General features: G+C 37.7%; 1 protein-coding gene across 6 annotated transcripts; it reads right to left on the reverse strand.

Annotated features, from left to right (window-relative positions):
* Positions 1 to 1,029: 1,029 nt before the first annotated feature.
* Positions 1,030 to 14,542, reverse strand: LOC308697495 (uncharacterized protein). Of its 6 annotated transcripts, XM_081376782.1 has the most exons (5): positions 14,174 to 14,529; positions 10,263 to 10,692; positions 9,710 to 9,760; positions 9,280 to 9,539; positions 1,036 to 4,868 (listed from the first exon to the last, which is right to left on the reverse strand). In XM_081376782.1, exons 4-5 carry the CDS (start codon positions 9,431 to 9,433, stop codon positions 3,919 to 3,921), a joined length of 1,104 nt encoding a protein of 367 aa, XP_081232908.1. In that variant the 5' UTR covers positions 9,434 to 9,539; positions 9,710 to 9,760; positions 10,263 to 10,692; positions 14,174 to 14,529; the 3' UTR covers positions 1,036 to 3,918. The 6 variants fall into 6 exon arrangements, with proteins under 6 accessions (XP_081232909.1, XP_081232908.1, XP_081232911.1 ...); XM_081376785.1 differs by lacking the exons at positions 9,710 to 9,760; positions 10,263 to 10,692 and adding an exon at positions 13,787 to 13,829 and having other exon boundaries at positions 14,174 to 14,542; XM_081376781.1 differs by lacking the exon at positions 9,710 to 9,760.
* Between the last annotated feature and the right edge of the window lie 3,059 nt (positions 14,543 to 17,601).

Below are 17,601 nucleotides of genomic sequence, written 5' to 3' on the forward strand. Positions count from 1 at the left end.
TCCCACCATTTTCTGTTTCTGTCACAGCAGAAGTGGTCTCTTCATCATCATCCTAGTGAAATAAGGAAGGATGCTTGGTCTAGCAAACAGAAACCTAAAGACAATAATCACTTACAACTGTGACAGAGTGTGGTGTTGCAGGAGGATCCAATAATACAATGTGGCCATCAGCAACTGCAAGATAATTAAACCAATAAGATAATTATGCATATTCAATACTCAATGTATATTCTTAAACAAATACAACTAATAAAGAAGGACATTAGAAACATCTAAGAGTACTAGTAATAAGATTACAGTACACAGCAACAGCATATGCAGTCAAAGCAGCATGCATACTGCACAAGTGAATCAATGACTGTAAAATGCATTCAAAATGCCTATTTAAAATGGTGACAATGTTGATGATTTTCTTTATTAAAACACTGACAAAAACAGTGAAAACATAAATAAATCAAGTATTAATATGGTACACCTACATTTTACTAAGCCACTTGTCTTGGCAGCTGAGTCCGATGAACTGCCCCTGGAATCCCATCGACCACAGGTCGCCCTTTATTAATGGACAGTGCCAGCTCCTCAGCTGGGGCGAGAGAAGGTGGAGGTGGACCCCCACCTGTTTTACGGGCCTTAACTCAGCCTTCTTTCTATTGGCTACATAGAAAACTAAATTACATGGCATCAGTAACAAGTTTAGAAAATATTACCTTGCTGGAGAAAGTTTTTGTGTTTCATTTTGACTTGGCTCACACTTCTTCTGGCTTAGTAGGATTCGTATCCAAATCCAACATATTACTAGCCAATTATGTGCATACTGTAATATTAAGAAATATATGGAGGCCAACAAGTAAATACTTGTCTATTTTTATTACATGCCCCAAATAATTTTTGCGTCACAATGAAAGGGGAAAATAGCCCATTTATAATTTTATAAACTCATGCATTTACTCTGTCCGTTATTTTTTGCCAAGCCAACTCTCTTTCTTTTGCTGATGCAGCAGTATTTTTTTATTTTTTTTATTTTTTGTTATAATGGGCTTATAGTCTTCATAAGCAAGCATTAAAACCTCCAACTCAGTTTCACCTAAGTATGTAGCTCGATTTTTTTCTCCCTGGGTTTCCATGGTGACTCCTGAAATCGGCGATCCATTGAAAATGTCTTTATGTACTCACCGTGCGCGCGCATTAACTCTGGGTAACCAGTAGGAGGTTGATTAAACTAACTCTTCTCAGGTGTTTTGGAACCGACATACTCATGGTATGCGAGTTTGGGGTAAATCAACCCAGAGGTTATGATTTACCAAATGGTAAGTTAACCAAGCTTTCTGGAATAAAAGATTTCCTGATAGATTGCCTCTACGATGCTTGGTGTCACCTTAGCCACGTTCACTACCTTCCTCTAGAATTTGTTCTTCATGTACCTGGTGTGGTACTGTGGGAGAAATGGCTGCAGAGAACTGACAACTCGAGCGGTCTGTGTCAGCTGCTCGTCCTGTGTTCTGGTCCTTTCCACTTTCCACAGAAAGGTGATGCCAGTCTTATTTCCCCCAGGTTGGTATTTCAGCACATCGACAGGTACAGACAGCTGGATTCTGTTGATGAAGTCAAATCTGTGCCGTGAACTTGCAAACGGTTCCTCCAGTTGTACAGTCTCATCCAGGAGCACAGGCGCTAGAGGATCTGTTTGACACATAACATTGTCCAGCAACTGGTACCTTGCAGCCACCTGAAGGGTTTTTTTGTGGTGTGTCACGGAAATGTTTTCAGATACAACTCCGACAGGTTTACTTGAGCTATGACTTGCAGATGTAGTATCACTCTTCCTCTCCAGGTACTCCACATAGTTGAGAAGGCAGGTGGCAAAACTGAAAAGGTCCTCCTTCAGTGCTCTCCAAGCATAAGTTGAGGACATGTATGGTTGTTCACACAAAGACAACAGGGCTTGGTAGTGACTCTTCAGAAATGCAGCACACATGGGTTGCTCCTTAATTTTCTTTCTCTTCACTTCATTGTCTCCTTCAAAGCTCCAGCATGATGGAACAGGAATCACATCTCTGTCATGGTGAGACGCATCACGTATCACAGTCTGCTGGTTTGTGATGTACTAAAGGCAATTTGTTAGTGTCTGAAAATACAAAGAAAAAAATATTATGAGATGAAAATTATCTTACGAAAGGCTGTGAATAAAGTAGAAAAGTGGAACTCTTTGACAAATGTAATAATACCATAATTCAAATATTATAATCAACTTACCATCAGCAAAAATGAGCCTTGGTTTGTGCTCTTTGAAAGAGAAAAGCCCACTCCCTGGGTCTGCAGGTTCCCCAGAATGTCATTGTTCAGCTTGTCTTTTTTGGTCTGTACAACTTTCGGCGGGGGCAAATGAGTAAGTTGCTGTGCACGAAACAGCATCTCGAATGCGGAGAGAGTCGGGGTACTTTGAACCGTGGAGGGCAGATATTCTGGCTCTGGGGCGCACTTCAGTGCTAAATACCTGAACTGAAAAAAAGACATGACACCACTGACAACCGAACCAAGCTGGTGAGTGGGGGTCGACACCACATTGCTGGCTTTGTCCGTCCATTTGTCAGCTCTGACAACTTTGCCGGCAGCTGATACGAATGTACAAGAGCACTGTTTGACTTCTTGAAGCACGTTTTCAAATAATTTTAAACCCAATCTCACAATTTTGGTTAACATGCTAGTGTTGCATGAGCAAATAATCGACACATTACACATGTCCATCATTGTAAAATAAAGAATAATATTATGTTGATACGTTAAGGACTGGGCTAACGTTAGGCTACTGTATATTACTTGGGCAATTCACATGGGTGATTCCCATAGACAGTAAAAGAAGTGGACAGAGCCATCTCATTGGAAATCAACTGAGACAAGTGAAGCCCATTTTTAGCGATTTTTTAGCACTTCAGTTCCTGACGCGCAGACTCAAACCGACTCAAACTAAGCTTGATGACGTGAGCAACCTGTCTGACAGATGTAAATCTTCTTGTAGCTGTGCGTGCAAACTGCCAATGTTAATCTTGCAGAGACGGTGAGCTTGAGCAAAGAGTTCTTTGGCATTGTTGGAAACTCAGAATTGAAAGACCAGGAGACTTGGTTGTTTCTTCACCAAGAGTCTTTATTGAAAACACGAGCTGTCGGTAGCTGCAGTCACCAAGTCTAACTAAAACATTATACATTGTGGTTATATACATTCCAAGGGGGAGGGATTACATGGAGGCGGAAACTCTGAATAAAGCATGCAAATGAAGTGGGACACACCCTACTCTGAGAGCACTACCAGTCCAATTGAATCAGCATAACTATTCACATGCTGATACTGGCCAGGAACTCCAATATTCCGAGAGCCATCCCAGAGCCATTAAAGACAAAAGGTGAAAGTCAATCAACCTAACGATTCAACGTCTGGGCTCCGAAAGGTGAATCTCAGTGATCTGACTTAAAACACAATAGAGAAAACAGGTCTGGCAGGAAAAAGGAGACTCTTACTGGAGAATCAATAATCATCCGTCACCAGTCTACCAAACTTTATCAGTTTATATACTATTGCAGTGGAAAAACTAAATTAAACATTTCAATGAGCAGGAAGTATTCTGAAATCAAAAGTAGTTTCAATGTAGCTAGCTACTTTTTGATAGTAACTTGTAGTGTAGCTAACTACTTAAAGGGTAGCTTGACTGTAGTTTAACTACTTTAACTTACGAGTAGCTTGTCAAACTTCAGTTTCAGAGTAGCTTCCCCAACACTGGTTTTCAGATTAGCTGACTGACTGAATCTCTTGTCACAGTGTGAACACTTGTAAGGTTTTTCTCAAGTGTGAATTCTCTGGTGTGTTTTCAGATGTGATGACTGACTGAATCTCTTGTCACAGTGTGAACACTTGTAAGGTTTTTCTCAAGTGTGAATTCTCTGGTGTGTTTTCAGATGTGATGACTGACTGAATCTCTTGTCACAGTGTGAACACTTGTAAGGTTTTTCTCCAGTGTGGATCCTCTCATGGGTTTTCAGGTATGATGAATCGCAAAATCTCTTGTCACAGTGTGAACACTTGTAAGGTTTTTCTCCAGTGTGAATAATCTGGTGCAGTTTTAAATATTGCACTGTAGTAAAAGTCTTCTCACACTCAAAGCACATGTGCTCTCTCACACCAGTATGAATTTTCTCATGTCTTTGTAAATATAGCAGCAGTGAAAAACTCTTTCCACACACAGAACATGAATGCGGCTTTTCCTTCATATGAACTGCCAGGTGTGTCTTCAGGACTGATGCCCTACGAAATGATTTGCCGCATTGATCACATGTGAACGGCTTCTCTCCGGTGTGGATCCTCATGTGAATCTTAAGGTTTGATGAATTTACAAAACTCTTCCAGCACTGATCACATGTGTGCGGCTTTTTTCCAGTGTGGATCATCATGTGTGTATTAAGATGTGTTTTTTGTGTGAAACTCGTCCCGCACTGATCACATGTGAACGGCTTCTCTCCAGTGTGAATCCTCATGTGAATATGAAGACACTGTTTGGTTGTGTAACTTTTTCCACACTGAGTGCAGGTTGTAGATTTATTGGCTCTTCTTTTCTTTAAAAATGTCTGTTTAGTCTTTGAGCGACTCAAAGGTTTTTCTCCAGGTTTGACATGATGTTCCTCCTCCACTTCACTCAGTTCTTCTCTCTCCTCCTTCACTTCACTCAGTTCTTCATTCTCCTCCTTCACTTCCCTCAGTTCTTCTCTCTCCTCCTTCACTTCACTCAGTTCTTCATTCTCCTCCTTCACTTCACTCAGTTCTTCATTCTCCTCCTTCACTTCCCTCAGTTCTTCTCTCTCCTCGCTCTCTTCCATCAGGTCTGAAATCAAAGAAAAATATTATTATTCATCAAAATCATAAAAGAGAAAAAAAATAATAAGTGAAAGGACATTAAAGTAGACAACTGCTATAAAATATTACCACTTTGCTGTTTTAAAAAAAAAAAAAAAAAAGGTAAATAAAGTGAATTTCCCTGTGTTTCAGTTCGAGTTTGGCGAATTCAGTTCCCGCTCTGCTTGCCACAGAAACGTCACACAGTGGCCTCTTGAATTACAAGAACACAAACTTTTTGCAGTCCGGTCGAGCAGATTGTATATTATTATATTTTGGATTTATTACAACCCGAAGTTGGGACGTTTTTTAAAAAATTTGAATAAAATGAAGACTATTTTCATACTTTAAAGTATGTAGTTTTCCATTTCTAGCGCAGTACATGCTTTACTACAAACTGGTGCTCAAGAGCTCTTGTGTGTTAGCAGCTGTGATTACCTCACGCAAACACAGTAAAATGACAGAAACTGTTCTGCCTTTATGTTAAAACGGAGTCAGACAAAGATAGAGAGACTCAAGAAGAAGTGACAACATGTAGAATGCAACAGGACGTCTCTGAATGGTTAGTTGATGAATTAATATGTTGCTGATGTGGAGTTAACTATCTCCAATTAGGATATTCTGTCATGATAATTTATAAATCGCTCGTATAGGAACTGTTGTGAGATGCACACAGAGTGACTTTCTATTGCACATGAAAAGACTGATGCTAAAGGTTGAGCTGACTCACAAATGTACTCTTATAGAACAACTTTTCCTCTTCTCAACATGGACTGGGGGCGGGGTTTATGTACATTTTGGGCTTGCTGATGTCACTAAACCCGGGAGGAAGCTCGTGTAGTCCATACCAGCCGTTTTTTGTAGTCCTTTTCTTTAAAAGCAAATATCTTCCTTTGCTTTGAACTTTGAGCATTGTAACTTTGCAGATGTTGTTTATGCTCAAACAGCAACATTACACACTAACTAAAGTTAGAAAAGTCAAATCATACTTTACCACCCCTTTAAAAACAATGTTCCTCAACTTCAAATTGCAAAGGCTTTGTAAATCATCTACAGTGCTTAACATCAGGGCCGGCCCTGACCAATTTGCTGAACTAGGCAAGATTTTACCTGGTGCCTCATGCATCACAGCCCATTTCACCCCGTCATTGTGTTCAAGATTATTTAGCATATATATATACAGGGCTTGACATTAACACCCGCCAACCCGCCAAATGCGGGTGGATTTTGCTCGTGGCGGGTAACACAGTCACTCCAACTAGCCACTTTGGCGGGTTGAATAATTGTAGTCATTTCAAAAGGCATCTGAAAATAAGTGTGACACTACGACACTACAACAACTCCCATAGGGCTGTCAACGAATATTCTAAATTCGAATATATTCAAATAGTTTTATAAAACAGAAATTTCGAAGGTGAAAATTAATATTCGAATGTGGAAAAACGCCCGCGGTAGCAGAGGCGCGGCTGTCTGCTTTGCGAGTGGGCGCGCTGCCTGAGGGGTCATTTTATTGAACGTTAAACAGAAACATTACTGAAGTGTAGGCTACTGTACTGACTGAATAGATATTGCATGAATAAGGTAGGTTAGATACAGCAGTTTCATGCACTGCAGGCTTCCACTGGTTTGATTATTTACCGTTTCATGTCAAGGAAAAGTTCCATGTTTACCACAGCACAGCTCGCTCGGAGCATTCAATGTCGATTATATATACTGTAAAACTTCAATCAATGTTAATAATATTTGTTTCAATCACTGTATGAAGCCTGCTATATAAGAGTCGCGACCTTAAATTGCTTGCATAAAACTCTTGATCAGCACTCAACATTCGCTTATTGTTGTTGTTCATTTTTAAACTGTTATGCACAGAGCGCGTGACGCCTCATTCGCGCCGCAAGACCTCCAGACGCGCGTAAACGCGTCTTTACACTCGCGCCAGATGCTCTATTCGCGTTTGGTGTTGAGGGTGAGGGCGAGAGAGAGAAAGAGTGCCTGCGAGTGAGCGAGCGAGAGTGAGTGAGGTCTGCGGTCTTGGCCATTAGTTGATTTACTTGTTTTCGTGTAGGTGATACGTTGTCAAATATGTTTAAACTTAAATAAACTACCTATACAAGTATGTCTCTTTGTATTAATTTGTCCTGTTATTGACGTAATGCGCGTCATTGACAAAATGCGCAACCAGATGTTCGAATAGTTCGAATAGCCTAAGCTATGTGTTTTTTTTTTAGAGGGAATATTCGAAGGTCATTTTTGAACAATTTTGACAGCCCTAATGAGTATTGTCGCTAGTGACCGACAGCAAAGAACCTGCTGGAGTTATGCCGGTGGAGCAATGTGGCTACATAATACATGGTTTTATTTAAAAAAAAGGAGCTTTACACACAACCTTATCAGAGCTAATGATAAAGACCTGTATTGTTATATATTTATGTAGTCTTGATTTGGGTGTATACAGTGGTTTTACATTTAAAAGGGTTGTAAATCGAGTTCAAGTACATTTTAGCACGCCATTGTCAACTTTTATCAGGTAATTTCACAACAACAAAAATGTGGCTAGTAAAAATGCTGTGTGGCTAGTAACTTTGGAAAACCACTAGCCACATTGGCTAGTGAGCAAAAAAGTTAATGTCAAGCCCTGTATATATATATATATATAACATCTAGCATTCAAGTCAAATTACCTTTATAATACAGATTATTTCAAGGCAGCTTTACAGTGATAACAGGAAAATAACGCAAAAAAAGTTTGCTTCTCCTGTACAGCAGATCTAGAAGAAAATAGTGTCATAGCCCAGCTGAGCTTAAGTAAGTTCAGTGATGATTTATTTTTGTTGTAAATAAGTGATTAGTTTAGTTAATTTATATATAGCACTCTGGATAAAACAGTGATGTCATCGTCCAAATGTCATTCATGCACAAATTATTCATGGAGCACAAGCAAAAGTGTTTGTTTTCCAGTTGATGGTAGCAATCTTCCACTAAATTATGGCACATTTCATGTTTTCACCATGAATGAAACTGAGAAATGTTTTCTTTTTCTTTTAAATTAAAAAAATTACTCATTTTGGCGCCCCTATGGATGAGTGGCACCCCTAGCATTTGCCTATTCCGCCTATGCCGCGGGCCGGCCCTGCTTAACATCATCAAAAGATTCAGAGAAACTGGAGAAATCTCTGTGCGTAAGGGACGAGGCTGAAGACCTTTATTGGATGCATTCGGGCCCTCAGATGACACTGCATCACTCATCGGCATGATTGTGTCAATGACATTACTAAATGGGCCCAGGAATACTTCAGAAACCACTGTTGGTAAACACAATCCGCCGTGCCATCTGCAGATGCCAACTAAAGCTCTATCATGCAAAAAGGAAGCCGTATGTCAACATGGTCCAGAAGTGCTGTTGTGTCCTGTGGGCCAAGGCTCATTTAAAATGTACTATTTCAAAGAGGAAAACTTCAAAGAGTGTTCTATGGTCAGACAAGTCCAAATTTTTGTTGGAAATCACAGACTCCGTGTCCTCCGGGCTAAAGAGGAGGAAGACCTTCCAGCGTGTTATCAGCGTTCAGTTCAAAAGCCAGCATCTCTGATGGTATGGGGGTGCATAAGGGCATATGGTCAGGGCAGCTTGCATGTTTTGGAAGGCTCTATGAATGCTAAAAGGTATAGTTATAGAGCAACATATGCTCCCCTCCTCCAGAAGACGTCTATTTCTGGGAAGGGCTTGTGTAATTTAGCAGGACAGGGCAAACCACACACTGCAGGTATTACAACAACATGGCTTCATCGTAGAAGAGTCCGGGTGCCTGCAGTCTAGATCTTTAGAGAACGGCTGTTTTGACGCGCAGTGTTCTGATTTACTTATTTCCTATTTACTTGTTTGGTGGAGGCAATCCAGAATTACTGTTGGTGAAATTATAAGCAGATAATTGCAGATAATCTATGTTCTATTGCGAATAACATATTGACTCATGTGATTTGAAAGTCTTTTAGTTTACGTTTTATTCAAATTTAAAAAACATTGTAACTTTTCCGGAATTTGGGTTGTATAATTTTTTTATACATTGAATTATCTTTGTAAAAAATACACTACAGAGTGACATATCACGACAGTGTCTGTAAATGTCATATACTGAAAGTCTAGACTGACCACGGCTTTAACTAGTTTTCAGTGAACTATTTTTGAGAATTATCTGTTTCCTACATGTGTTACTCAGTCCTGTTACTGAAAATTTGTGAACCAGATATAAATGAAATGAAAAGCTAAAATTATATTTGACCAAAAATGAAACTTTTATACCCATTTCATAGTTTAATTGTTTATCTAAAAGTGATGAAGAGCTTGAATGTTTCTAACATGAATGTTCTTCAGCATCATGAATGAATGAAGAATAAACACCAACCTCTTTGTTCTTCAGGATCTTCAGTGTGTTTCATTCTGCAGGGTTCTGGATCACTCATGTTCTCACTGTCCACTTTAATAAACTCAGTCTTTGCAGATTTCAGCTCTTCCTGATGCTCGTATTCACTTGTAGACTGATGGGAATATTCCAGCATTTATTGGGCAATTGGGAGAATCACTCCAGTGGGAGGAGCTTCACTGTTGATGTAATTGGTGTGGGAGGAGCTTCAATTATGGTAAATCTTAGTGGGAGGAGCTGATCTGCCCAAAATAAAAAACATATATCAGTTGCCGAGTTTGTTTTATACTTACTGGTAACAGAATATAAATAATGTAATTAAATTATTCCAAATATAAATAATGCTAAGAAAAACAGTTCACCGCATAAAGACTAAAGAATAAATGTACATAGTAACCAACAAATAGCCTACCCTCAGCCTACTGACAAAGCTGTTAGCTTTAAGTGTCAATCTACAGGAGATCTGAAGACATCAGCATAATAAATGAGGTGAAAACAGAAACTGTTGTCATGAAATAAAGAGTGTTTTCAGCAGATCTGTTAATATTGATGAGCCTCAGACTATCAACACTCATTCAACAAGCCATTCAGGATCATCAGCAGATCATCTCACTTTATTCTGAGTGTTTGCTGTTAGAAACACATTATTTGAGTCAGGATACATGATAAAAGCCTATAAAACAGCTCTACTGAAAGAGAATACTGTAATTTCTCACAATATGACAAAACATCAATAACACAAAACAATACTGACACTCATCTTCATCAATCACTACAGATAATTACAGTTGCATAATATGTCCAAATGAATCTAAATATAGTTTTACTTTATGATAACATCAGTATAAAGGAGGTAGATCATTAAAATATTAAAATTTTGTATACACAGATCTGAAAATGATTATACAACTTTTAAAAATAAAGAGTACCACAAAGCAACATTGTACGATTCATCAATAACTCACCAGGAGATAATCCACAACTGAGTGGAGAAGAACGGTAACTCTAGTAGAGAGAGATTTTCATCAGAATTGCTTGCCGCGGCTTTTTTCAAAAGTCTTTTTACAATTTCTACCCCTTTTTCTGCTTAACCATTTGTCTTTGGATAAAGGGGGCTTGATGTAGTATGCTTAAAGCCATACTGTTCTGCAAACAGCCTGAATTTTGCGACTATTATACTGAGGACCACTGTCACTTTGCACAATATGAGGAATTCCATGCCTTGCAAAAATGCATTTCATGCGTTGAATCATGTCATTCGATGTTGTATGACGGCGCTGTTCAACTTCAGGATAATTGGAATAATAATCGATAACCACCAAATAATCCCCAAATTTTTCAATATCAAGATATGCCCCTCATGAATTCGACGAAGCATGTTTTGCCGCATTGACACTGGAATGACAAGGACAGGGGACAGGTTCAGTAGTAAGAAGAAACAATGACATGTTCAGTAGTAAGAATCCCCTTTAACCTCTTCTATTCTTGATCATGTACTGAAGCCACACAAACTCTTGATCATTTTGTAACAACTTTCTCATATGGGTGGTTTTGGCTGACAGATTAGGCAGAAATTTTCCAAGAAAATTCACCATTCCCAAGACCCGCAGAATTCGCTTCTTGTCACTAGGTGGAGGCATAACAAGGAGGGCTTGCACTTTTGCTGGGTGTGACTCCACACATTTTGCAGGCAGCTTGTCACCTAAATGTTTTATCTCTGTGACTCCAAATTTACACTTTTTCTGATTGAGCTTTAAATCATGTGCTCAAACTCTTTCCATCACTTTTACTAGTCGCTGATTATGTTGTTGAAGGGTGGACCCCACACCACAATATCATCGATATATACACAAACACCCTCTAGACCTTCAATAAAGGTTTCCATGGCTCGATGACAAATCTCAGGAGCTGATTTGATTCCAAATGGAAGTCGAAGAAAACAATATCTTCCAAAGGGAGTATTAAATGTACAAAACTTTCTACTCTCAGAATCCAATCCAATGTATTATCAATATATACATAACACACGTGCATATACATGTATACTATTGGATGTTCAAAATACATATATGAAATACACGTGCACACTAATATGAAATCCATACCAATACATATGTTTGTAATGAATGCATATACACTTGTGAATAACTTGCATATACATATAAACTTGACGCACGCATACACCTATAAACACTCGCACATACATATAAACTTCCATGCATATATACAGTACACCTATAAGCACTCGCACATACATATAAACTCGAAGTGCGCATACACATCCATAAAACACTCGCGCATACATACAAAATAAAACGTGGATGTGTGCTTTATATGTATATGCGAGTGATTCCATATGTTGATGTGCGTGAACTTTTGAGTGCAAACGGAAGGCATTTCAGTGTAAAAGTAATTTGTGTCATGAAATAAGCATAAATGAGAAAACTTTATTCTTTTTTTTTAAAGCCTAAAGCTTCTTACGTTGTTGATTTATATTTCAAACAACAATTCGACATTTGCTCGCAATGTTTTTCTCACAAAAAACTCATTATTTTGCAGGACAATTGTCTATTACAGTATACAACACAGATAGAAGGTGATCTGCCAATAAAGTTGTGGTGATGTAGGCTACAACATGCTTTAAGAAAAGTTTATTTCCATCAAACTGTGTTTTTAGATATTACATATAGATTACATATACCAAAGATTTTACATATAAACTGTCAGCATACTGTTAATTACAGTTATTAGTATCATGGAAGTAGGGGTGCTGAGTGGAGCCCATGAAGAAATATGGTTGGGGATAAAAGTTCACACAAACAAAACCAAAAAAACTGGGGTGTTTAGCCTATAGTCACACATATTACATGTGTTTTTTTATTTAGTTATGCTGTATTATAAATTACCCATATTATAACAAATAAATTAAATATATTTGGAAATTGCCCTTTAAAACGAAGGCTCAGTTTGTGGTTCACAATTATTTGATTAAAAACAACAAAAACAATATAACAAAGACAAAGTCACTTATATTAAACTTTTTTTTTTTTTTTTTTTTTTGTTAACAGAAGTTACCTTGCGCCTTTAATTGCCTTCGCTATCGTCCTGTCAATCATCTGTCTCATTCTCGCGGGTCGCGGATATGATTACAGTTTCAGTAAAAAATGTATTTCACCATCATCGGTACCCACCCTCAGCCGATTGGCATTACAGTATTTGCCATCACCATTCCGTGTCAAAACTATAGACTGTAAAAAATACAAAAATTCAAAACGGAGCGTCTAAAAGAAAAGTTCTGACTGCTGACTGAACATTGGTCAGTGAGCCTCTCCCGCTCGGCGCTGTCAAGCGCAGCTTCACCACACACAGATTTAACTCCGCACAGCAAAATAAAACAGGCTGGTGGCAGACTAATAATTAATATTTCTGATGTAAAGATTTCTGTGAAACGCGTAAAGTTGCACAGAAGAAAGCCCAATAGGACCTGCCCTGTACAGTTTAAGAATCTGTAGCCATAGTAGAGGACTATTATTTTGTTGAACAGACCTGAGCGACAACTGATGACGTCACATGCTCAGACTTGCTTGACCAATCGGCGGAAGGGGGCGTGTCAGGCCGCCCACATGTGGAAAATGAATTTTGAAGTCATTTATTAGTTTTTTGCCTGTGAACTAAAAAATGAAAAATCAAGCCGAAATCTCTTTTTTTTTACGAAAAAACGAATAAAGGGGGCGTTTTCTCGTTTATGCTTATTTCATGACACAAATGACTTTTACACTGCCTTCCTTGTACACTGAAATGCCTTCCTTTTACACTGAAAAGTTCATGCACATCAACATATGAAATCACTCGCAAATACATATACACAACTAAAGCACACCTCCACGTTTTATTGTATGCGCGAGTGTTTTATGGATGTGTATGCGCACTTCGAGTGTATGTGCGAGTGTTTAGGTGTATATGCATGGAAGTTTATTTGTATGTGCGAGTGTTTATAGGTGTGTCTGCGTGCATCGAGTGTATGTGCGAGTGTTTATAGGTGCATGGAAGTTTATATGTATATGTGCGAGTGTTTATAGGTGTATGCGTGCGTCAAGTGTATGCAAGTTATTCACAAGTGTATGCATTCATTACTAACATAATATTTATTGTATGGATTTCATATTAGTGGGCACGTGTATTTCATATATGAATTTTGAACATCCAATAGTATACATGTATGCGAGTAATTTATAGGTGTATGCACGTGTGTTATGTATGTATTGATAAGCGAAGTTTGATTTACTAAATCCTACGTGGCGCCTCATAACATGCACTTTATTTTCCCTCTTCACGTCTTTCGAAAAACACATTTTTGCAAAGTGGTTCGGGCCATTACACTTCGAACAAATTTTACCGAAAGCTGGGCACTGTCTGAACTTATGTTTAGTCCCACAACGCTTGCAAGAGAATTTTTCAATGTCATTATCTCTGAAACTTTTTGAGTTACCTCTTTTCTTGTCTCTGAATGAAATGGCATCTACTGCTGCGCTCTGAAATGACATCACTGACGAATTATCTCCAACAAACTGCTTCACTTGTTGTCTTGCTAACGTTACTTCACTGGATTGGCAAAATTTAACAGCATAATCCAAGGTGAGTTCTGATTCTCGCAACAATCTTTCTCTCAGTTTTTTCCTCACAGATACTAAACACAATCTGATCACGAATCATTGAATCTCTCAATTCAATAAAATTACAAGTCTTTACAAGCCTTCATCTTGAGATCTGTCAGAAAGTAATCAAAAGCCTCTCCTTCATGCTGCACTCGCATTCTGAATATCGTTCATGTCTCGTTCCTTCTTGACAAACAATGAGCATAACATTTTTCCATTACCTTATCCAGTTTCTTCTTGTCTGCCTCTTCCTCAAAATTAAAGGTGTTATAGACCTCCACGGCATGCAATGGTAAGTAATAGGGCAATCTTTCTTTCATCCACAGCAGCTCCTTGTCCAATAGCGACAACATACAACTCGAACTGCTGTTTGAAAGTCCTACAATTTGCGTCAAACATTTCCACACAACTTCAGTGACCCCGGTGGTTTAATGGCTTCCATTGCGCCTTTCTGACCCCACTCCTGGTGCCATGTTTTGTTCAAGAAACAACAAATAAAGATAAGAGGAATAGCTGGTACTTTATTCCATGTGAAACACAAAGCATATCTCCATTACAACAACTCTTCCTCTTCTTCTTCTTCTTTTTCTGATTCTTGGCAGATGACTATTTTGTAGTAGCCTATACCGCCACCAACTGTACAGGAGTGTGTAATACCTTGAACGTCATAGAATCTAGGTTTCTATTGATTAAAAAAATAATAATTATACCAAAATTATATAGGCCAATTATACCCTTTTCATTAAACCAGTATTATTAAGATAAATAAATAAAGCTTTAAGTCTCTCCCTTGTCATGCCATTTTCTTCCAGAATTTCGAGTTCTCCCCTTCCATTTGCTGCCAGATTATTCATCATTATACTTCTCACAAGTAAAAAGTACATGATTAACATCTTCTCTGTCTTGGCACACTATGCATAAACCATTACCCTTTCCTACTATATGTAAAGTGGAGTTTAATCCTGTATGTCCTAGTCTAAGTCTGGTATAGACCACTTCATTCCCTTCTGTTTAGATTTAGTAAAGTAACCCTTTTCCCTGTCACATTCTTCTGATATGTATGGTAGTGTGTCTTGCATTAAATTCTGCCTCCCATTCCCTTTGCCATTTTTGTACAATTACTGATTTAATTATAGATTTGGCTTCACCCTTACCCATTGGTACATTAATTCCTATATTTGTTTTCCAACATCGTTTTTGCAATATTATCTGCCTCCTCATTACCTTTAATGCCTATATGAGCTGGAACCCAACAAAACTGAATACTGATCCCTAGATTCTTGAGTTGTAGTAACAAATATTTAATTTCAATGATCAAATCTTCTCTTGAAGATTGACCTGTATCTAGACTAAGTAAAGCTGCCATGGAATCTGTACATATAACATTTCTCAATGTCTTAACCTCTTCAATCCACCTAAGGGCTGTTATTAACCCAGTCATTTCAATAGAATATACAGATAAAAAATTATTTAGTCTATACCCCTCTCTTTTGTTAAATTCTGGGATATATATCCCAATACCACAGTGCCCATTTTTTGGATCTTTTGACCCATCAGTATATATTTGAACATATCCATTGAATGATGTTTTTAAATATCCCTGGCAATATGCTGCAAAACTTTTTTCATTTGTATATTCATTCTTTTCTTTCAGTAACCTCAGGTGATGGAAGAAACCATGGGGGAACCGCACTTAAAACCAGTGAAGGACTAAATTTAAATTCTTTAACTCTATATTGTTCTGCTATACTGTTAATGTTCCAGCCAAACCCTTTTGATTCTGTTTGATACTCCCAGCAATCATTAAGAACAGAAATGGCTGGATTATTGATACTTCCCTTCAGCCTAACCCAATATGTTAGAGACAACTTAATATATCTTAGACTAAGTGGATATTCTTCAGATTCTACTAATAACGCACTCGTGGGGGTTGTTTTAATAGCTCCAAGAGCAATTCTTATAGCTTTGAATTGAATCCTCTCAAGTTTCCTTAAAGCAGTTTTACATGCTGAGCTATAAACTACACATCCATAGTCTATGGAAGATCTTATTAAGGCTGTATAAATGTACATCAAAGACTTTTTATCTGCTCCCCAATACTGTCCAGTGAACATCCTCATTAGATTTAGAACTTTCTTACATTTTGTTTCAACATGCTCTATATGATGTCTCCATGTAAGCCTTTCATCCAACCACATACCCAAATATTTAAATTTCTTCTCTCTTTCAATTGATTGATTATATAACTGAAATTTATAATTTTCTGGGATTTTCTTTCTGGTAAAAAACATAACCTTTGTTTTAGAAAAGGAGAATTTAAATCCCCAATCAATACCCCATTGTTCTAACACTTTTATGTCCTTTTGAATAGCTGTGGTTATGTATTCAATGTTGCGTCGCCTTTTCCATATGACAGCATCATCTGCATACAACAAATCTTCACTTCTTTCCCCAACTTTTTCAAATATATCATTTACCATAACATTAAATAATATGGGACTAATAACACTCCCTTGGGGAATACCACTTTCAACCATAAATTCTTCACTTATTCCATTACCAACTCTGACTCTTATTGTACGTTGTGATAGAAAATCTAGTATATAATTATACATTCTCCCACTGATTCCCATTTTATCTAATTTAATTAATAGACCCTCTCTCCACATAGTGTCATAAGCTTTTTCAATATCTAAAAACACTGCCACCATGACCTCTTTCATAACTAGTGTCTTCTCGATTTCATTGCTGAGCTTTACTAAGGCATCAGTAGTTGATTTATTTTTCCTAAACCCTGTTTGATATGGTTTAAATGGACTTTGAAAATAATGTAACCGTGCCACTACTATCTTTCCATTAATTTACCTAAATGTGATGGTAAAGCAATGGGTCTATAATTCTCTGGATTACTAGAATCCTTTCCTGGTTTGGGAAATGGAAGGATGGTTGCACTTTTCCAAACTTTTGGTAATTTCCCCTCTTGCCATATCTTATTGAATAATTCAAGAATTTTTTCTAAAAATTTATCAGGTAGATTTCTTATCATTACATAACATATATTATCACATCCTGCACTGTAAAAATAAAAGGTGCCTGGAGGAACCTTTTGGGGTTCTTCACTTCGCCACACCGGCGGAACCGTCTGTAGATCCTCTAGGCACCCTTTAAAAAGGGGCAGTTCTCTGAGGAACCACACAGGTTTCCTGAGGAACTCTTATATTAGGCACTGTGTGGAACCACTTTGGGTGCCTCCAGGAACCAAATTTCATTTTTTTTTTAAATATTTAATTTCATGTTGTTACTATGGTTACCTTTGACTTCTATTATAATAAACAAATTGAACCAAATACAAAATAATAATTGTTTATTACATATTTGATATTCATTTTTATACATACACTTCCATGCACATGGGGAAAAAAGCTAACTACAGATTAATATCAATGACTACACAAAAAAATAGTATAATAAGCAACATGAATAATCAACCATGTATATACAATAGATAAACAAGAAAAGACATCTCAACAAAATGCATGGAAACACATATGTTCCACTAAATAAATCAATGTAAAAAAATTACATTTGAACTAATTAAAAATGTCCACATACTTAACTTTAAAACATTTGTGTTTCAGTCCGATGGTTA

The sequence above is a fragment of the Scardinius erythrophthalmus genome (assembly GCF_964197995.2).
Source record: "Scardinius erythrophthalmus genome assembly, chromosome: 1".
In the NCBI taxonomy this organism is placed as follows: domain Eukaryota; kingdom Metazoa; phylum Chordata; class Actinopteri; order Cypriniformes; family Leuciscidae; genus Scardinius; species Scardinius erythrophthalmus.